This window comes from Trichomycterus rosablanca, chromosome 15, assembly GCF_030014385.1.
Source record: "Trichomycterus rosablanca isolate fTriRos1 chromosome 15, fTriRos1.hap1, whole genome shotgun sequence".
NCBI lineage: Eukaryota > Metazoa > Chordata > Actinopteri > Siluriformes > Trichomycteridae > Trichomycterus > Trichomycterus rosablanca.
The window spans coordinates 17,046,410-17,069,723 of record NC_086002.1 but is presented as its reverse complement, the minus strand read 5'-3'; the positions used below and the strand labels follow the sequence as shown (position 1 = coordinate 17,069,723).

Genomic DNA, 23,314 nt, shown 5'->3' with positions numbered 1-23,314 from the left:
GTAGGTCAAGGAGTTTTCACAATTGTGATAAAGGAGATTTTCTTGTAGAATACCAGCTTGTGAGTAAAAAAGAACAGAAAACAAAGACAGTGAGTGCATCACAATGTTCTTAAAAAATTATTAAATTTTATTTAAATACAAAAGTGTTTTGGTATATATGAAGCTGCATTGCACTGTGGATATATGAATTGTTGTTATACTTATGTATACCTTTTTAAAATGCCTTCCTTCTTACTAAAAGCAAGCTCTTCTGACTTCACTTAATTCAGTGTTGATGCTGCCCTTACATTGGATGTTTATAAATAAATGAAATAAAGTTGACCAGACAAAACATAAAATATCAGGTTCATACGGTCTGCAATGAAATAAAAGTAAAAGTAAATGTAAGAAACTCTGCATTTTTATTTTATTTGCATTTTCCTTTCTGTCCCAACTTTTTCTGTTTTGGGGTTGTAATGTTAATACTCGGTTTTGTTTTCTGTATCTAAGAATTATGTTCTTATCTGCACAAAAACAGTTCATGAAATATTTTACTCAGGATTAAGACCCAATTACAGTACTGAAACTGCATTAATTATGGTAGTTAATGATTAATTAATGTTCTCTGATAATGGATGTTGAGTCTGGTTCTTCTTTAGGTTTCTTCCTGTAATTTTAAGGGAGTTTTTCCTTGGCCCTTGGTTTGCTCAACAGGGGTTTTTGGTGTATTAGTCCTGGATGCTGTAAAGTTGATTTAAGGCAATGTTTTCTTACAGTATCTAAGAATGGTCACTCTACTGATGCTGTTGAAGCTGGGATTGTAGCATATGTTTTGAGAAGCATAGTCAGATTAGATAAAACTGATTCCAAATTGTTGTCTTTAAGTCATCTTAGCACTGCATTGACATTGCTAGATGGGAGAGCATATGATAAAAAATATCCTTCAGAGTTCAGTGACAAGATTTTCTTCCTCCACATCATAAAATATGCACATATTTTCAACAAATAGGGCAACTCTTTTTCATGACTTGAGATGGCACGTTGTATCTTATTTTGTTTAGTGGGATTGTTTCTAACTCCATTGCAAGTACAGTTATTCATTTTTTTATGTGAAAGGGCATCTAAGAGGGCACTTTGAGTTTATAGGGAACATCAACTTCATCCCATTGTGAGGGCACCACATTACATTTTCTCAACTGAAGCAGCATCCCTTAGAAAGCTTCCCCACATTCTTACACATGTTGGGACAGCATTTACAGCACTCCATCACATTTTATCCACTGGAGGATCTCTCCATTAGAGGAGCACCAAATTGGGCACTTCATCATGTTGTCTTACCAGTTGTTTCACCTCAAGCCAATACAGCACTGCATGCCATCATCTCTACTGAAATAAGCACGCTTTGGGACACTGTCAAGTATTAAAGACATAGAACACACTTTATAACAGAACCCTATTTCTATTGGAAGGGCACCAATTAAGACTCTAATTTACTTATTTACATCATAATTTACTGCGAGAAGGGGGCACACTAGAGAGAACAAACTTGATCAGTTTTTCCCATTTGAAGGCCAGCCAGTAGGTCTCATTTTTGCCACTCTTGAGGGCACTTTAGTTATGCAAAACACTTTAGTTAACCAGATTGTATATTTTATTAGGACATTCAACAATATTCTACATATTAACACTATTAATTGCAATCGCTACACCGCTCAACTAGAATTAAACGGCAAATTAAAAAGATGTAATCAAGATAGTCCTAAAAACACCAAGCAACTGTGCAGTCCTAATCTGGGAAGGGAAGTTGTTTTATAAAAATAAATCAGCTATTGCAAAGGCTCAATCACCTCTGCTCTTTAGCTTAGACCTTGGTGTTTCCAAAAGCATTAGGTTACTAGACCTAGGGGGAATCCAAACTTGCAAAAGTTCTGCAATGTATGATGATGCCATCCTATTCAAGGCCTTAAAAACCAACAATATCTTAGAATCAATCCTAAACACAAAGTACATCCAAACTATATTAAAGCTTTAAATACAGTAGCTTTATATCATTGTAATTAATTTGCCATAATACAAGATTTGGCATGTTCATAACATTTAATGTAACTCATTACAAATATGCTTGCTCTTTCCATGCTCTAGAATACACAAAAATGTTTTAATGACAGTATAATTATAATCAAAGTATTGCCATAGTCAGCTTATGATGTGTTACCACTATTTAAAGTTTGTTTTTAATAGCAGTCAACAACATTTTCTTCACTCCGTTTTGCCACAAATAAAATGTCTTCCATTAGAGACTGAGCTGAATTGATCACATGATCACTACTTAGTAGTAAAGTATGTTGCCACTCCTCAAGGTCTAATAATTCCAATATCTTAAACACATCCATCTCTTTTGGCAAACAAAGATTGTTGACTTCAGTGTCAGTTTGCTTGTAAAAGAATTTGTCTTCATAGTCCACACAATTGGGTTCTGTGTTCTGCTGTTTTTTGCACCTATAAAGAAATTCCTTACTCCAACTGTGCCTGTACACTTCAAGAGTTAGAGCATGGTGGTCAGCAGATTTTTCCTTTATCAAGGTTCTTATCTTAAGTAAGATGGCACAGGCTTTCTGGGCAACAGGTCTGTCACAATCAAATAAAGATTTCAACAGAAAATCAAACAGTCCTAAATCCTTTAGCTTCTTAAGCTCTTGCATTGCACAGGTTCCTTCTGAGATTCCATAGATTTTCTGCATATATGGACAGTGATTTAACAATCTTTCAAACAACACATCTGCTAACTCCAGTGTGTACACTTTCACCTCCCAGTCAAAGTCATTTCCACCAAGTAACAACACTGAGCTCAAGAATTTGTCAGAGGCAGTAAAATTGTTGGAGCTTTTTACAAATAATACAAAGACCTTCATTGCTGCACGTCGTGGAAAACTCTCTGTTTCTTCTGAGAGAATAGTCAACAAACATGTCACCACTTTCTCCTTAAAAAAGAAAAAGACAAAGTTTACTGTATTTAACATAGTGAAAGAAAAAATTAAACAAGCTACATATTTTTTATATATTTATATTTTTACAATATTAAAATTTAGCAAATAAACAAATTGTGCAATAAAATTTACAGAAAAATGCTATACATAACTTGGCTGTAGAGGAATTGAATTGTCCCAACCTTCTGCTTAACACTGTATATTTCATTTAGACTGTCAAGTCACATTATTATGACCACTTCCTACTTTCGACAACGGCAGCTCGTAGCTCATGAAGGAAGTCACATTTCGTGAGCTGGCTTGGTGGGTATATAAGGTGTGCGATAGGCTGTCTGCGCACACATCCCTCGTTGCTGCCATGGGTAAAAGGGGTAGTTTATTAGAGTTGCCAAAATAGATGATTATTGGCTTTTGGGCCAAGAGTGGCAGTGTATCATAAGTGGACAAATGGCACCATTGGCAAGTAGTGCTCCGCAGTTTCCATGTCGCTTATTCGCACTGATGTGAGAGGCTATGAAAGTGCACAAGGGCGGACCAGCATGCTACAGTGGAGCAGCTCACCACCAAAATGAACCAGGGGCCTACCAGACATGTGTCGACAACAACAGTTCAGCGAACCCTACTGTGTATGGGGCTACAAAACATACAGGTGGTCACTGCACCTCTGCTAACAAAGTTAGATCTGATGAATCAAGTTTTCTGCTTCATCGAATGGACAGACATTGACATGTCAGGCAAGAAACATCAGATAACAAACGATCTGCAACCATTGCTGGAAGAACACAAGCTGGTGGTGGCAGCGTTATGGGCTGGGGAATGTTTTTGAGGATGGGATCTTCCAGCTAGACAATGCAACATGTCACACGGCTAAAAATGTCCAACAATGCTTGAAAGAGCATGCCTTGTCACCAGATTCACTGAATCTTTTAATTATACATCATCCATCTTCCATCCATCGATCCATCCACCTGGTCAAATATGGTCTCATTTTAAAGGCATTACTTTGGGGTTGTCTAACACATTTTTGGCTAAGTATGAGTGCCAAATTTGCTCCCAGGCATAATTGCATCACATTGCATCACACCTTGCCTTCAGTTAAAATACAGGTCAATGTATATTTAAAAGTTTAATTTTAGCTTTAATTAAAGCTTTAATAAAAGTTAAATTAAAGCTTTCTTTGATGCATTTTATTTGCTGTTCAAGATTTTTGTATAAAGAATTGATTCAGAAGATACTGTTACTTCCTTTATAAAGCACATAATTGTATCAGTGTATTGTTGATAAGTACACATTATTTTAAAAGACAATTTAACCAAACTATCACTTTCTTAATAATAATTATGTCACCTGCAGGTTGTTACAGACTGTTGCTGCTTCTCCAAGAGCAGCCACTGCACTTGCTTGGACGTAACCCTCGGTGTCTGACAACGAGGTAAACAGCACTGAAGCCATGTCAGTACTATGAAAGACTTCTACATAGTGTCTATTGCCTTGGAGAAAGAGAAAAAAAATCACAAAATACTTTAAAGATCTGATAGTTTTTTTTTATTTAATTAATCCAATGTTACATTATTAAACTAAGAATGCTAAAACCATCTTAGGAATTGTACCTTTAAGTGTAGCAGTGAGCTGTGTAATAAACTCTAGAGTAGAGTCTCTTACTTCCCATCGTACGTCGCAAACATGTTTCTTTAATAAAGGGAAAAGGTCTGGCAAAGCACAAAAAAGAAACTAATGAAAAGATGAAAAAATTAAAAAGAAACTAATTTAAAACATTTTATAGCATCTGTGTAGAATTCATGGATCAATACAGGAAACACAACTTGCACCGAATGTTTTACAGTTCAAACAGCATGATGAATTTCTTTCAGAAACATTATACATAGTTAGGGGTGCGGTCCGATATTGGCCCAAATCACTGGATCGGACATCGGAAGGAAAAAAACGCGTAATCCGATCCGATCCTTACTGTTGCTAAATGTAAACAACAACACAATGTAAATAAGGCCATTCAGAAAATAAAACACTGATCTACTTAAATTTTCAGCATTTAAAAAAATCTACTACTGCCACAATTAAAACACTGTTTAAATCTTGGAGATCTCTCACATCCTCAACAAAATTTAATCCATTAGTGAAATAAAACAAACTACACCATTTCCCATTTAGCCACAGATGTCCTCTTCAAAATCCAGCAGGGTTTTTTAATAAGCGCGCTTTGGTTTTTAATAAACTTAAAACGTGACAACTTTACCAGAAAATCTCAACCAAACTCTGCGTCAATTCTAATTGGTCCATCGCGTTTGACTGACATCCACATCTTCCAGTTGTAGACACTTTGGATGACACACCGTAAAGCGAGATGTGTCACGTGAACAACAGCTCGATTATTAGTAGTCATGTAAAAATGTTTTGTGTAAAATGTAAAATAAAAACAGCAGTTTTGCATAACTGTGATGTTGTAGGTTATGTATTTATTCCTTTAGAATATTTGTTTCACAGTCTGAGCATTGTTATTTAGATAGCTAGTTTAACCATGGTGCATTGAGGCGTATTATTACTGCTTAGTTGTTTGAGAGGAGAAATGATGGTATCGGATTGGTATCGGCAGATACTCAATTTGCAGTATCGGTATCGGACATAAAAAAAGTGGTATCGAGCCAGCCCTAATTATAATACAGAATTTAAACTTGCTGAAGTGGTCAGCTGATTTTGGGAATGTTCTTTCCTTTTTTTAATACTCTTTGCTGTCAAATATGCTTTTGGATATGCTTAATTTTCCTGTACATGCAAAGTGACAAAGTAATCACTGGTCCATTTTTTTTTCTTTTAAACACTGAGAATGCTCTCTAACTCGACTTGACAATCAATGTGTCAACAAGGTGCTGCTTGACACTGATACTGTGATGTTACTGGTACAGTTACACCATTTTCTAAAAATAAAATAAGCCAAATGTGACTTCTCCATTTTAAAGATAGATATAACAGAATTTCATTTCAAAGGTGATAAGGGCTTCAACGTGAGATTTCGAAGACAGTAATATTCGCACTGCAGTCTGCTGGTACAAACCAAGAGGTGGGCCCCTTTGGATATAATTGCAGACAATTTTATTACTGTTGATGAGGTAAAATGTGTCACACCAGACAGTGGGAAACATCACTACATTTTTAGTGATTGTCATTTGTGCTGATTGCAGTGCATCCCACAGCTGCTAGAGGGGTGTGTGGGGGGGGGGTGGTCCCACAGATGCTTAATGGAGTTCAAGTCTGGGGAATTAGAGGGCCAGGGTAGTACTTGGAAGTCTTGGTCATGCTGTTTCAACCAATATGACGCCATGTGACGTGTCGCGTTGTCTTGCTGGAAGGTCCCATCTGCCCAAGGAAAGACAATCAGCATGAATGGGTGTATGTGATCTGCAAGAATAGATTTATTTCCAAATCGGTTGAGAGTGCCTTTCACATGGATGCACGGACCCAGAGAATGCCACAAAAACATTCCCCAGACCATAACGTTGCCACCACCAGCTTGTTCTTTCAGCAGTGGTTTCAGGGTGTTTGTTCTTTGATGTTTCTCGCCTGACACGCCAACATCTATCCGTTCGATAAAGCAAAAAACGTGACTCATTGAAGAAGGCAACCCTTTGCCAATCATCAGAAGTTCAATTCCCATACTGCTGTGAAAATTAAAGCCTTTTCTGCCGATGCAACTTCGTTAGCCTTCTTCAATGAGTCACGTGTAGTAAAAATGTTGCAGAACTAATTTTTCCTATATCCTGGAAACCTGTAAAGGTCTCTGGGATTGCAGTACCACTTTTTTGCAGCACTGTTGCCAAAGTTTTTTCCATTGATATTAAACTGATTTTAATTGAAACACTTCCCACTGCATTCATATATTTTTTAGATTATTCCTAAACCTTTTTTACACTGATATTCTTAGTACACAAGCACAAGCAACTGCAGCACACTACAGTAAGTGTCTATAGTTCACTAATCTATATGCCCATCAATGTGTACCCACCATACCATGGAACACTTAAAAACCAGGACATATCTCTTTTTCTAAATATGTATGCTAATCTACTTTCTGAAAAAAAATAATAAAGATAACAGTACTTAATAGAAAATGAGGTGAACAACAAAAAAAAGATTAACCTAATCTGCCCCTTATCAAGTACAGAAATGCACAAAGGCTACAAAATCGAAAACTCTGTTTGCCTGACAAAGACAATGTTGACATGTTTATAAGAAGTGTCACCTGTGGCTAATTACTCTGTCATTACACTGCATGTTTTAGCAAGGTCTGCTAGCACTGACAACACCAAACTTCTCTGCTAATAACAGCCAGTGATTATGTTATATGTCCTTTGTGGCTATTCAACCATTTTCAATTGTTTATGAAATGGTGGCCACTGTGATTTGGATAATTAGTTACTATTCCTTGCGTTTTGCCATATTTAGATGTTAGCTATTTAATATATTCTGTTGTATTGATAACTTATTGTGATAATGTTGTTTATATGAGCTCACAGTTAGCAAGAGAAACCCACTAAACTGCAAAATAAAGGTGATTAATAAAGGTTAATTGGCAATTTAATGATTAATGAATAAGAATGATTTATGAAATAAAAAAAATTGTTAATTTGCTGGTCCTCTGGATTGGTTTACAATATAAAAAAAAGAACAATGAACAGGCATAGGCAAATACATCATTGCTTTTTTTGTAATTATAGAGTATGACCATGTTCGTGACCACCATCAGAGCCAAAAGTTCCCAGGATCTCCTCTTTAGGTTTCTAAAAACAGGGCATGAGGCCATATAATTCAAAATAGTTGCTGGATTTAACTCGCACCTTAAAAAATGTTTTCTTTACAGAGCCTTCTGATTTCTATTTACGCAGATGTCACACACACAATTTTGTTTAATGATCTGAAATAAGACAGACAACCCAAGTAAATACAGAACACAGTTAAACTGCTCTATCACTGAGGCAACCATTCCGCTTTTTCTTAAAGGAAATAGCCAAGTTATGATGCTGTAGGAAGTCATTCAATATTCAGAACTTTTTCACATTTAATGCAACTTGTACAATTAAATTGAAAAACAAACTGAAATCATTTAGCGAGTAAAAAATAAAATACAAAAAGAGTGTGTCTACATAAATATGCACACCCTTAAACTAGTACTTTGTTGAAGTACTTTTTTCTGATTTTTTGGGTAGGAGTCATGAGCATGTCACATCTTGACTTGACAATCTTTGCCCACTGTTTCTTGCAAAAGTGTGTTAAATCTGTCAGATTTTTTAACTGTATTTAGGTCTGGGCTCTGGCTAGACCATTGTTAACCTTTGATCATCATCTGGAGAAGTAAGTATACTTCGGGTCATTGCCATGCTAAAAGGTAAAATTCCACTTCATCTTCAGCTTTTTAGCATAATGTTGACACCACCATCCTTCACTGTGAGTATAGTGAACTTTTGGTGATGCGCAAGGTTGTTTTTGCACCAAACATACCTTTTGGAATTATAGCCAAAATGTTCAACATTGGTCTCATCCAACTAGAACACATTTTTCCACATGCTTTTGGCAGACAAGGTCTTTGCAAAATGTAGCAGAGCTTGGATATTTTTCTTTGTAAGAAAAAGACTTGAGTTTGACTGTGACTAGTTAATGCAGAACACAGTCGCATCCCCAATTATAAGAGGGTATGCACACTTATGCAACCTCATTTTTTGTTTTTCCCCAACAAAATCTGAAATGATTCATCTTGTTTTTTTGCATCACAAAAACCTGGCATGTTAACAGAGGTTTGTAGACTTAAATCAACTGTACCTTCCCTCCCCTTACAGAAGAACATAAGACCAGAGGACTTCCACCAATATGCTTTTCTTAATTAGGTTGTGATAATACATGTAAGCAGACAAGTTTTACACAGAGGTACTTACCATGTTTGATTGTCTTCCACAAAGCAGGTGAAGGCAAACAAATGCTGAGCCATTTAAGAGCGGCCTGATGTGCTTTCTTTAAAACCTAGAATATAAGTTTAAAGTCAAAGACAAGTTAAACAATAAACTCTTATTTAGGGACTTACAAAGCAGCATGCATTGTTTAACTAAGTGCCCACATACCGTAGCATGTAAATCAGGACATTGCAGATATTGCAAAAGAACAGCGAAAGCCTCCTGGAAAAAGTTGATGCTCTCTAAAGAAGAAAAAAAATCACATTTCCAAAGCATTTTAGTTGTTCTCCTTATGTATTTATTACTCAATCTCTGCATCAAAATTTTACTTTAGAAACTAAAGACAGCAAGTAAGACATTGTCTTAACTGCTTCCAATGTCAGACATGCATGCATGTTATTCAAAAATTTTTTCAGTTTTTCAAATTGATGGTACTACATTTCCATCATTAATTAGAGCTCATTACTGTTCATTTGGTTTTAGGTATGCTGATCACATTAATACTAACTTAACTTGACAACCATTACTTATCAAACTGCATGCATGTACTTAAAGTGTACCTAGTTCAGTAAGAAGCAATAAAATAGAGTACGTTATAAATTTTAATTTTATTACCTTCATAACCAGGAAGACTGGCTAATACATCCAGACTGCACTTTTGAACATTGCAACATCCAGTAAGATGAGGAAAGGATGTGGTTGGATGTAAAGCGAAGGGGTGATGAATGCATATTTTCAGAAGCAATATCACAGAAGCAGAAATCAGTTGAATGTAAGTGTTGCCTAATGATTTCTTAAAAAGAAAACATGTTTTAGAATGGTAAACATATAATTTCCTTGATGTTCTATCTTACATGCTTAAAAAATGGTATAGTCTTTAATGTGCAGTGCTCCTATATTAGACCGCTTTGTCATGACAGAAATTTCTTCTATCATCATCATCATCATCCTACCATGCGTATCAGTTCTTCTATGCCGGTCAGACTTTGAATGAGCAAAAAGACACAAGTTGCTTTCTGGACAAGCTGGTTCGCCAAGTGTGCTTTATGCTCAAGTAGTTTCTCTGTATTAAAAAGAAAAAAATAATTGTTAGGAAAACGAAACAAAAGCTAAAAAGTACGTTAATAAAAGTACATTTTGGGTATCCTTGAGTTCTGGGTGGAACTTTTAAGTTTACTTTTAAAAGGCCAGTCACACTATGGTTATATTTATGTGACATACTAATAAATGTAACTGGGTCCCACCAGCCACATCAGAAACTGCTGCCTGGATGATTATAAAAAGACTCTTATTATTTTTTTATTGTACTTGTTGAATTGAAGTCCAGGTCGAAGTAATTTATGCAAATTATATTTGAGTCACTAACTTAAGTGCCAATCTCTGCTATAAGGGCCCACAATTTGAACTACATTGTAAGAAAAAACAGACACTATCAGTTCAAGAAACTGTCAGTAGATCTCTGCTACCAAATTGCGGCAAGTCAAGGATTTAAAGACTTACCACAGAGTCTTTAATAAATTTTTTATTAAATAAGCTTGGCAAGGCGCCCAGGTGGCACAGCGGGATATTCCACTAGCACACGAGCGCCTAGATTCTGAACTCCTTGGTTCCACCAGTCGACTGGGCGCCATCTAGGGGGCATAATTGGCAGGGAGATTCTTTACAAAAGGCAACCTTTGTAGCTACTTACCCAAGATGACTTGCAACTGTAACTGTTGCCAAAGAGGCCTTTTACAAAGTATTGAAAAAAAGAACACTTTATACCATAATACTTATTATGGTATAAAGTATGGTATATTTGGTTTCTAAAATATGTTGTGCTTTTACTCAAGGGATTAGAATTTATTTACATATATTAGTTTTCTCTTTACTCTGGACAGTGTTATCTACTAATATTACATAAAGCTAACACAATGTAAGTACACTGCCTGGCCAAAAAAAGCCACCACCTAAATTTAACTAAGCAAATAGGTAATTGGATAATTACTGCATGGGTGATTGTTTCAGCTGGCAACAAGTTATTTAACCCTAACTGATGCAGTGAGTAGCTTCTCATTTGTTAAACAACCATGTCGAAAGACACATCCTGTGGTCGTGGCAAAGATGTTAATCTGTTTCAGAAGGGTCAAATTATTGGCATGCATCAAGCAGAGAAAACATCAAAAGAGATTGCTGAAACTACTAAAATCAAGTTAAGAACTGTCCAACGCATTATTAAAAAGTGGAAGGACCATGGGGAAACATCATCTTCGAGGAAGGAATGTGTCGGAAAAAAATCTTGAATGATCGTGATCGGCGATCATTTAAATGTTTGGTGAAATCAAATGGTAGAAAAACTACAGTAGAACTCAGGGAAATGTTTAATAGTGAAAGTAAGAGCATTTCCACACACACAATGCGAAGGAAACTCAAGGGATTGGGACTAAACAGCTGTGTAGCCTTAAGAAAACCACTTGTCAGTGAGGCTAACCGGCAAAAACGGCTTCAATTTGCTAGGGAGCATAAAGATTGAACTCTGGAGCAATGGAAGGAGGTCATGTGGTCTGATAAGTCCAGATTTACCATTCCAGAGTGATGGGCGCATCAGGGTAAGAGAGGCGGCTGAAGTGATGCACCCATCATGCCTAGTGCCTACCGTACAAGCCTGTGGGGGCATGTTGATCTGGGGTTGCTGCAGTTGGTCAGATCTAGGTTCAGCAATGTTATGTGCCCAAAGAATGAGGTCAGCTGACTACCTGAATATACTGAACGACCAGGTTATTCCATCAATGGATTTTTTCTTCCCTGATGGCACGGGCATATTCCAAGATGACAATGTCAGGATTCATCGGGCTCAAATTGTGAAAGAGTGGTTCAGGGAGCATGAGACATCATTTTCACACATGGATTGGCCACCACAGAGTCCAGACCTGAACCCCATTAAGAATCTTTGGGATGTGCTGGAGAAGACTTTGCGCAGTGGTCCAAATCTTCCATCATCAATACAAGATCTTGGGGAAAAATTAATGCAACTCTGGACAGAAATAAATGTTGTGACATTGCAAAAGCTTGTGGAAACTATTAGATTGTGTGACCTTTTTTTTTGGCGAGGCAGTGTATGTATGTTTGTAAGTGTGAGGCATACCAAGTTAAAACCTCAAAACAGAAAAAGTTGTAAAAAAAAAAAAAAAGAAAAAAAAAAAAGAAAAAAAAATACAAATTAGAAAAATGCAGTGTTTCCTACACTTCTATTTAATCGCAGACAGTGTGAATCCACACTATTTCATGTTTTGTCTGGTCAACTTTAGTTTCTTGGTTAATATACATTCATTCTAGCATTTCAGAACTGCAACACATTACAAAAATGGTTTGGACGGTAAAGCATTTACCACTTTGTAATGTTCTCATTCCTTCTCACAACATTTAAAAGACATTGGCACTGAGGATTGGCACACAGTAATGGTGTGTCTTGAGTTATTTTGTCAAATACTTACTGCATACTTGTCTTAAGGTGTGCAACAGTACATGGTTGTCATTGTAAAATTTTTCATTTTGAAATTCTCCAAACTGTCTCTATTGAGGACAGGTCTGAACTGCAGGTATAGGCAAGTCTAGTAACCGTACCCTCTTCTTACACAGCCATGCCTTTGTAATTTGTGCAGCATCTTAAAGGAAGCATATGTTGCTCTAAAATCTCAATGTACTTTTCTGAATTAATGCTACCATCACAGAAGTGTAAATAATCTTTGCCAAGGGTACTGACACAACTCCATACCATGATAGACCCTGGCTTTTGGACTTTTTGCTGACAACAGTCTGTGTGGTCCTTTTCGTCTTTGACATTACATGTCTTGGGGTTATACTATCTGCAGTGATATTGTAGTCAAAGTAAGAAATTCTGCATTTTTTTAATTTGCATTTTCCATACAGCCCTAACTTTTTCTGATTTGGGGTTTTACACTTATTACCGATAACTCCTAAGACATTTATTAGAATATAAGAAGACCTGTAACATGAAGCTGCATAGGGGATTCAGTGGCACACATGAGAGGAAGGATGATGACATCAATTGCTTTCGTTTTTAAAACTTCAGGGCTAAAAAAAAAGGATTACATTTACATTTGTGGCATTTATCATGTGCTTTTATGTGAGTGATAAATATGACATATTATTGCTTTTTAAAATACCAGTTCTCCATTAGCAAGATTAGTCTGGCACAATGCACAGATTTTTTCACATTTCTTGCATATAACAAGATGTCCATTATAGTCTCCACCCTATATTCTTGTTGCATTAAAATTGGACTCCTGTAAAACAAAGAAGATAAATTATTTACATTAATAACTTAATTGTATTTCATTTTAATGGTAAAAATTTTATGGTGTACAAACACCATGTTTTAGAAAAGTTGGGACATTTTGTAAAATGTAATGAAAAGATCGTTAATTCTCTTGAATCTTCATCTAACAAACAAACAAACTAAAAAAAAAATTCATTTAACTACATGTATTTTGTAAATATGAACACATTTGTCATTTAATGCCTGCAACACACTCCAAAAAGTTGGACAGAATGCACTGTGTCAATCACCTTTCCTATGAAATAAACTTTTTAATGCTTTGGGAACTGAGGACACTAATTGTTGCATTTTTGCACACAAAATAAGGCCTTGCATCATCATGCAGGAAAAAAACATGCAGGGAAGAGACATCAATTCCTGGAAAAAGACATCACCTTGATGGCAGCATGTGTCTTTGTAAAATCCTAATATACACCTCAGTGTCAATGGCACCTTCACACAAGTTGCCCATGCCGTGGGCACTGATGCACCCCCATAAGTTTTTTTATATGACATACTACGTTTTTTTTTATTATTATTCTATTTATTCAATTACATAGAGTGTACAACATTACTTGTGTACTTTAATTCTTTGTACTTTAATACTTTTTGCTTTAATGTACCTAGAGCTGCTGTAATAACTGACTTTCCCTATGGGATTAATAAAGTTATCTATCTACAGTGTATCACAAAAGTGAGTACACCCCTCACATTTCTGCAGATATTTAAGTATATCTTTTCATGGGACAACACTGACAAAATGACACTTTGACACAATGAAAAGTAGTCTGTGTGCTGCTTATATAACAGTGTAAATTTATTCTTCCCTCAAAATAACTCAATATACAGCCATTAATGTCTAAACCACCAGCAACAAAAGTGAGTACACCCCTTAGTGAAAGTTCCTGAAGTGTCAATATTTTGTGGGGCCACCATTATTTCCCAGAACTGCCTTAACTCTCCTGGGCATGGAGTTTACCAGAGCTTCACAGGTTGCCACTAGAATGCTTTTCCACTCCTCCATGACGACATCACGGAGCTGGCGGATATTCGAGACTTTGCGCTCCTCCACCTTCCGCTTGAGGATGCCCCAAAGATGTTCTATTGGGTTTAGGTCTGGAGACATGCTTGGCCAGTCCATCACCTTTACCCTCAGCCTCTTCAATAAAGCAGTGGTCGTCTTAGAGGTGTGTTTGGGGTCATTATCATGCTGGAACACTGCCCTGCGACCCAGTTTCCGGAGGGAGGGGATCATGCTCTGCTTCAGTATTTCACAGTACATATTGGAGTTCATGTGTCCCTCAATGAAATGTAACTCCCCAACACCTGCTGCACTCATGCAGCCCCAGACCATGGCATTCCCACCACCATGCTTGACTGTAAGCATGACACACTTATCTTTGTACTCCTCACCTGATTGCCGCCACACATGCTTGAGACCATCTGAACCAAACAAATTAATCTTAGTCTCATCAGACCATAGGACATGGTTCCAGTAATCCATGTCCTTTGTTGACATGTCTTCAGCAAACTGTTTGCGGGCTTTCTTGTGTAGAGACTTCAGAAGAGGCTTCCTTCTGGGGTGACAGCCATGCAAGCCAATTTGATGTAGTGTGCAGCGTATGGTCTGAGCACTGACAGGCTGACCCCCCACCTTTTCAATCTCTGCAGCAATGCTGACAGCACTCCTGCGCCTATCTTTCAAAGACAGCAGTGGGATGTGACGCTGAGCATGTGCACTCAGCTTCTTTGGACGACCAACGCGAGGTCTGTTCTGAGTGGACCCTGCTCTTTTAAAACGCTGGATGATCTTGGCCACTGTGCTGCAGCTCAGTTTCAGGGTGTTGGCAATCTTCTTGTAGCCTTGGCCATCTTCATGTAGCGCAACAATTCGTCTTTTAAGAATTTCAGAGAGTTCTTTGCCATGAGGTGCCATGTTGGAACTTTCAGTGACCAGTATGAGAGAGTGTGAGAGCTGTACTACTAAATTGAACACACCTGCTCCCTATGCACACCTGAGACCTAGTAACACTAACGAGTCGCATGACATTTTGGAGGGAAAATGACAAGCGGTGCTCAATTTGGACATTTAGGGGTGTAGTCTCTTAGGGGTGTACTCACTTTTGTTGCCGGTGGTTTAGACATTAATGGCTGTATATTGAGTTATTTTGAGGGAAGAATAAATGTACACTGTTATATAAGCTGCACACAGACTACTTTTCATTGTGTCAGTGTCATTTTGTCAGTGTTGTCCCATGAAAAGATATACTTAAATATCTGCAGAAATGTGAGGGGTGTACTCACTTTTGTGATACACTGTATCTATGCCATGTGAAATGTTGGCTTTTACACCTTGTGCTTATAACAGTCAAAAACAGGCTGAAATGTTTCCACTGTCTTTTGGTTCATCTGAGATGATCAGGTCTCACTTTGCAGTGTTTCTCTGTATAAATGTAATATTTGGCTACATAAAAGTTTCAGTTTGCATTTCTTTTTTTTTTTTTTCTTAAAATAATTTTTTCCCCCTTTTTCTCCCCCTTTAGCACATCCAATTGTTCAATTTGCATCGTGCTTCCTCACTGTCTATGCCGAACCCTGCCCTGACAGAGGAGATCGAAGCTAACCCATATCCCCTCCGAAACATGAGCAGCAGCCGGATGCATTTTTGCCACCCCCACATTGATGAGTTTGGCTCCACCCAGCGTTGCATGCGGAGAGACACACCCTAAGGGCACTCTTCCTCATCTCTTGTGCAGGCGCCTCTAATCAGCCGGCAGAGGTCGTAATCGCATTCTGACAGAGAGAGACCCACATCCGGTTCTTTGTCCCACCCCCCCAACTGAGCAACCAGCCAATCGTTGCTCATACAGCCGCCCAGCCTCAAACCAGGGAGGCAGAGCTGGATTCGAAACGATGTACTCAGAAATCCAGCTCTGGTTGCAGCGTGTCTTTTTACCGCTGCGCCACCTGAGTGGCGTCAGTTTGCATTTCTTGATGCAGCAGCAGACTGAAGTACTTCCAAGCCAATGTGCCACAGCTTTAAGACTCTCTTAAGTTTCTCACACATTTAACAGTGCTTCCCGGCCTGGTGAAAGACCTAAAATTATTTGCAATCTTCCATTGAAAAATTTTCCCTTTTAAACTGATTAAACAAAACTTGAGAAAACTGTCAATAATTGCTTGCACTGACTAAGTAATTGGTGAATCCTCCATTTATACTCAGTCAACCCAATTTATTTATCCTTTTATCCCTCATCTGCTAATTCCTCATCTGCTTACCCCTTATTCCAATTTACCTGGTTATTGTGGAATGTTTTGAAACAGTATAACTTCTATAAACTTTTCACTATGATTTTGCCCATGCCAACTTTGAATGTGCTGCACACATTCCATTTAAAATGTATTTTTATTTACAAAGTACAATGAAGCTGGAAAACTTTGGAAAATGTTTTCTATAATTTTCAGTTATAAAAAGATTTAAGAGTATGAACTCTCCTGGGGTTAAAAAGAGATTTAAAGCACCCTCAAAAATCACACTTCACCCACCTCATAGAGCATTTACAACACTTTTAATTCTATGACCAAGACTACTAGGCAGTAGCTATTCAAAACAGAAAGGCTATATCCAGTTAAAACAAGTGAGTAGCACATACAGCTGTGGTCAACATTATGGGCACCTCTGACTATTAAGTACACCATGTAAAATACCTCTTTAAATAAAGTGTGTAGTGAAAATGCTTAGACATACATAAACCCATAATGCCTAAAACTGTATTTTGTTTGAAATGTTATATTGTATCAAATAAACTTACCCTGCAGCAGCTTGAAGAACTGCCATAATGGACTGTGTTAATGAGTCATCCTTTCCATTTGCCAGTACCTCCAAAGGTTCCACAACATGTTTCCAAAGCATTCTCTTTGGAGGTTCTTTACACTTACTGAGAACTAGGGCTAGAGACTTTAAGGCTTGGAGGACAACAGTTGGTTCCTCTGAGCTTAATGATGGAGTAAGATGGTTAACAAATTCAGTTGTAACTAAGCCAAATTCACTACTGACAGAACTCTCAACACTGTTGCTCAAAACTGGGGGAACTGTGAAGTTTAAAATTTGTGCCACAACCTGACAGGTCAAAGAGGCAATAAAAAGGCTTTTGTCATGTTGCAGATGAAGAACCAACCTGATGAGCCCTGCAGAAAACACATAAAAGGAGAGAAAAGAGAGGAAAAGTTTGTTTGTTTCTTTCAGCTGCTCTCGTATTTAGGGGTTACCAGAGCAGGTCATTTTAGTCCACATACACAGTTGGCACAGTTTTATGCCAGATGCCCTTCCTGATGCAACCCTTCTTATTAATATAGTAAAAATGCACTGAGAAGTGCACCTCCGATTGTGGGCTGTTTAAACCACAGATCTCAGCAGTAGTAGGCTAACGTGATTTACCACTGTGCCACCTGAGCACTTGATTGTCATGTAAACATATAAACTTGTTCAGATGTATAACACAACCACAATCCAAGCTCAAAAAATTATTAACATACATATTAAAAAATTACAAAACATGGTAAAAGTTGAAACAGAACAGTGAACCTGCAGGAACTGTCAATCATTGTGGAAGCATTTAGGAACCACATCAATTCACCAAGCACAATGCCAAGCTTCAGATGGAGTGGTGTAAAGCACATTGCCACTGGAGTCTGAAGCAGTAGAAACATGTTCTTTGGAATGCTGAATTACAATTCTCTATCTGGCAGTCTGATGGATGAGTCTGGGTTTTGCAAATACCAGGAAACGTTACCTCTGCCTGTTAGTTCCAGTGAAGGGAAATCTTAATGCCTATAAAAAAGTTTGGAAAATTGTATACTTCTAACTTGGTGGAAACAGTTTGGTAAAGGCCCTTTTCTGTTCTAGCATGACTGTGCCCCAGTGCACAAAGCAAGGTACATAAAGATGTATAGCCATATTAATGGCTATAGATTTAGAAGATGTCATAAAAGGTCCTGTAGGTGTTGTGTAGATGGTTCAATACTTTTGTCAATTTAGTGTATATACAGAGCGTAGCAGATATAAAATAAAAACGGTTAGACAGACCATGATCTAATTTTAGGAAGGAGGAACCTGTTAGAACATATTTATGTAAAATTTCATGTCGTCAGCATTCATTTTCGGTTTTGTTCACAATTTTGAACAAAAAAGGGCAAGTACGTACAATAAATGTAAATGAAAAAATTTCCACATTTACCATTCTTAAAGAAGAAGTCCACAGCTTGTTGGTGCTGCAGCAAATTAAACAGTCCCTGTAACCACCCATGGCGCACTGAAGCATTTTTCCAAAGCTCGAGTTTACACCAAGTATCAGGCTTAAATATACACGTCAATAATCCTTTCTCCTGTTTCAACACAAAGAGTCACTACAACTACATTTTTACTATAAAACTTTTTACATATTTAATATACACGATCAGGTAATGATTTTAAAGGGTTGAGTCGAACATGCATTATGTATTAGCTTAAATTAATCTGTAGAGATGTTTGCAATTTTAAGTAAAGGTTTACTTTTTAATAATAAATAAAAATCTTACCTTTAGCAAAGTATAACTGTGCTCTTTACCTGCCAAAAGCCCAGCAAGTTTGAGTGAGAATGAAAAGACAGTAGGATCTATTGCTTGAGATTTTGTCACACTGTGTAGGAAGTGCAAGAGACATGGCTGATGCTGCCCATCATCTGAGAAGAACAAAAGTGCATTAAAACACAAAATAATAGCAGAGTATGTATAAATAATGATTTAATTTTATTAAATGTATACTTTACCATAGTCAACATGAATGTGATACAGTGGTGGTTAAAAAAAGCAAGAAAACAGCAATCCTTCCCATAAGTAAGCACTTAAGGGCTTCTACAACAAGCCATGATGAACCAAGAAAACTATGTAGGACTATTTACTTACTCTGGCTCAACATTTCTTTAAACCAATCAAGAAGTTTATCAAGAGAGACATCATCATGTAGCACAAAATTAGGATTTGTCAGAACTTCACAGACAGATGGAAGCAAGCTTAGGCAGTCACTGTCCATGGCACCATGTAGAACATCAACAAGTGGGTTATCTGACTGCTGTAGTAACTGTAAATATAAAAAAATATATCAAATATCAATTACAAAAAAAAAATCTAGAAAGCTAAACTATATACAGTATATACTGTAGTATATAGTAGAGATGGACCGATCGGGGTTTTTGGCACCGATTCCGATCTCCTTTCAGGGACATCGGCCGATAGCCGATTCCGATCAGCTGGGGGGGGGATTAGCAGTAAATAAACTTAAAAAGAGCCTCACAGTAAAGATAAACCGGAGCAGCGCGTGTGCGTGTGTGCCTTTAGAAGACACGCTTTGTTCACAGTATTGCTATAAGTGATTCATTGATTCATGAGTTGATTCGTTTTTATGTGAAGCGTAAGTTTCTCTTCTCAGTTATCTCTCCGTGTTTACTGTTATTAATTAAATGTCGTGGTTTTAAATAAACACCAGCTACTACAGAACATTTTGTGTGACTCTCTTACATTAAAAAGCTTAATTAAACTGCTATTACCACAGATCTGTAACCGAGTCAGGCTCGTTCCGTCTAAGGAGCTAAAAGTTTTCTAAAAGTTCAGCAGATGATCCTGAACTAACGAATTTGGTAATGAATAAACTTTTGCCTCGGATTGGCTCTGTAACGTCTTCTGTTCTCATCTACATCACAAGTAAGAACCGCTTACGATTTACCAAAGTGAACCAGGAGTTTATATAACATGCTGATAGAATCGACTCAGATGTGAGTTAATCTGAGTTGAACTGAGTTGAATTATCTTTTTAAAGTAAATATTACAATCAGCAAAATTACATCGTATGAGCTTTCACGATGGTTTCTGTACGATTGTTGATGAATGGTGATGTGATGGTTGGTGCTTCGTAGCTCAAAGTCTGGATCAATACACTGAGCTGTTAACTTAACATGGTCTTTATATATCACACGATCGGATCGGCTACTTTTAGGAAATATCGCTGATCGCCGATAGCATATTTTGATTAAAAATCGGCCGATACCGATTCGTAGCCGATCGATCGTCCCATCTTTAGTATATAGGATATAAATATATAAATAATGCAGGTCTTTCAATTTTGACTACAAAAATATGCAGTGTTGTATTTCAACGTTTAAATCATTTTATTCACTTGAAAAAATAATTTTATTGTTTTGAAGAACGTGAGATCATTTGTTGATGTACACATCTAAAATAAATTAAATGCTTGTTCAGAGGGCAGTATAACTGGCAAAGAAATAGATGGCATTGGTTAGCTATAACTCCATGGCCATGATGTCCTGTTGATCAAGTGGAGCCATTTGACTGGACTGTTCAGAGAATGGCCCAGGAGATGACCCAAGACTGCTGCAAGGTGACAATTGCACAGGGGATGTAGATGGAAACTTAAACATACATCTACTCCCCCAGATATCCCTTCAGTCGCTGTTGGACCCAGTATTCTCGGTGTTGCTTACTCTTCCACAATAAGGCCTGTTGCAGATAAACTGACCTTTTGTCTTAGCCCTCTCTTTCCTGAATTGTGCCCCCGTTTGTGCTGTAGAGTTGCCATGTTTCTGGATTAATGCATGAAAGGTTAATTGTGTGCCAATTTATAGGCCTGATATGCAATAGATAGCAATTGCAAATGTAATGTTTTATACCAGTAATTTAAAGATCTATTGGATATTAGTTTAAATAAATGTTTTCTTAATGAATTATTTGCTTTTTCTGATATAATAATGAGAAATTTTTATTCAGTTTTTCGACTGGTAGTGCCTTTTCAGAGGCGGAGTCAACAAAGAACTACTTAAACCTTGTTCATAATTCCAGAGACTTAAAAGGGTTTATGGGAAACACTCGCAAAATTGGCGTTCTTAAAGTTACATCATTCTTAAAGTTGTTCGTAAGATCAATCGTTATCGGGAAACGCACCCCTGACTGACAATTCTTTCTTTGAGTTTGGTGCAAAGTGTTGAGCCACAACCAATAATTGCTTGGAAAAGCTGAGTCTTTGATGAATCATCCTGTGCAAATGTGTGGTGTTAGACGGACACTTAAGTTTAAGACCACATTACTGTATGGCAAACAGATCATGTATACTTGACATTTTCATTAGTAGGTTTACCACTGTTTTTACATTAATAATAACAGTAATATAAAATAATAATAATGATAATAATAATATTGATTATAATGCTTGGCATGGTGGCACAGCTGGCAGTGCGGATTCCACATTGGAACGGGGTTCGATTCTCAACTTTACTGCCTCTTTACTCTGGTCACTTTCTAGGAAGAGTGACCATGTGGTCAATTAGGTTTCCTTCTATCTGCCAAAAACTTGCATGGGTTACTTAAATTATCAAGTGTCTTTTTAAGAAAAGGTATTGTTACTATTACTCAAATATGAGCTTGAGGTATATAATACAACACTGTAACAGTGTAGAAATACTATGATACATTAACACAAATTATATTTAATTTATATTAGCAAATATGATAAGGCAGGAAGCTACTATACTTTATGCATGTAAAAACCTGGTAATATAACACTTACTTTCAATACTTGTTATAACGACTGTCATCAGTTATGCTGGGAATTCCTACTAGGAAACTTAGGACGGTCTTTCATTCCTACATATAGTGCCATATCAACTTTGTTGGTCACACTATCAACAATGATAAACTAGCATTAATCTAAAGACAGGCTTTAGTGGATGTATCCAAGTTTTTCGACTATAAAGCTCAAATGAGACGATGTTGTAAATACTATAAAATTGGAAACTGATATTTTACGTTAATTACGCTGTTTCAGTTACAAGATGGGAAAACATGGGTGCCTTCACTAAAACCTGCCTTTAGATTTATGCTACTTATATGCTTCTATTATTGTTGATGGTGTGAGCGATCACGTAGATACACCCGGGAGGAAGTATCTCATAATTAGACACCGAAACGAATGCTTCATATATTTTATACTCACTTTTTCCCTAGGCATAAATACACAATAAGCGCGGCAAAGTCGCATCTTATTCAAAAGCGTTTCACTTTCGTATGGTGTGAATTGAACCGGCTGGTGCAACAAAGCGTCTTCTCCTTCCCATAACATTAATTTCGTTACTCGTACAGATGGGCTAAATTTATACTTTACCTTGCTCGCTTCCCACTCTCAGTTTTTGCGCTGTTACTTCTTATTCACCATCTTGTTGTTTTCTTCTTTCTCTTTTATATTTAATAGCGCTCGGCAAACCAGCGATTTGGGGCTTTACCGCCGCTGGCTGGACTGGGGGAGAATACATGATAAAGAGTTTTGCGCTTCGTCCACCGAGAGGCATTATGTCGCTTACCTCAGCGTAAGCCTTTCTGATGGCAAGGAAGACCCAGCTAACACAGAACGTTCCCGTAACGTTAGATTTTGGTTCCCCTATGGTTATTTTTAGGGAACCATCCCATAACGTTATGGGAACGTTCTATTTTCGTTAAAAAATCAGCGCTGTTCCCGGAACGTTCCGGGAACTATGAAACCTAACGTTCTCTCATGGTTTTATGAAAACTAACAGAGAACGTTATCTAAAAGTTGCCTTAAGGTTTTCTTTCTTATGTGTTTAAAGTAACGTTCCAGTAACGTTCCCGGAAGGTTTTCTTATGATCTTTAAAGTTTTTTAGTAGGAACTTACCAAAAAAGCAGCCTTTTGCTTGAGACGGTCCATGTAGATCAACCTTTACTTAGTACCAACTATAAAACTATGAAACCTAACGTTCTCTTATGGTTTTATGAGAACTAACAGAGAACGTTAGTTAAAGCTTGTATAAGGTTTTATTTCTTATGTGTATAAAGTATCGTTCCAGTAACGTTCCCGGAAGGTTTCTAAGTTAACCCAGCTAGCACAATCATCTGGCCCAGTTCCCACTTTTCTATCGGCACAGTCGGCCGAGTGTCAGAATCGACCAGAATGAATGTAGCCAGATCCGGCCCAGTTGTTACCACAGCTGGGTTTGGCTGGTGCTCGTAGAAA

General features: G+C 37.4%; 1 protein-coding gene across 1 annotated transcript; it reads right to left on the bottom strand.

Moving 5' to 3' along the window:
- Nucleotides 1–1,621: 1,621 nt before the first annotated feature.
- Nucleotides 1,622–22,493, bottom strand: brat1 (BRCA1-associated ATM activator 1). Its single transcript, XM_063010571.1, has 14 exons — nt 22,450–22,493; nt 19,185–19,359; nt 18,819–18,961; nt 18,479–18,626; nt 17,054–17,429; nt 13,090–13,209; nt 12,909–12,997; nt 9,877–9,986; nt 9,539–9,716; nt 9,092–9,165; nt 8,909–8,993; nt 4,577–4,675; nt 4,314–4,456; nt 1,622–2,960 (listed from the first exon to the last, which is right to left on the bottom strand). The coding sequence occupies exons 2-14, from the start codon at nt 19,309–19,311 to the stop codon at nt 2,214–2,216; spliced, it is 2,439 nt and encodes an 812-aa protein (XP_062866641.1). The 5' UTR covers nt 19,312–19,359; nt 22,450–22,493; the 3' UTR covers nt 1,622–2,213.
- Between the last annotated feature and the right edge of the window lie 821 nt (nt 22,494–23,314).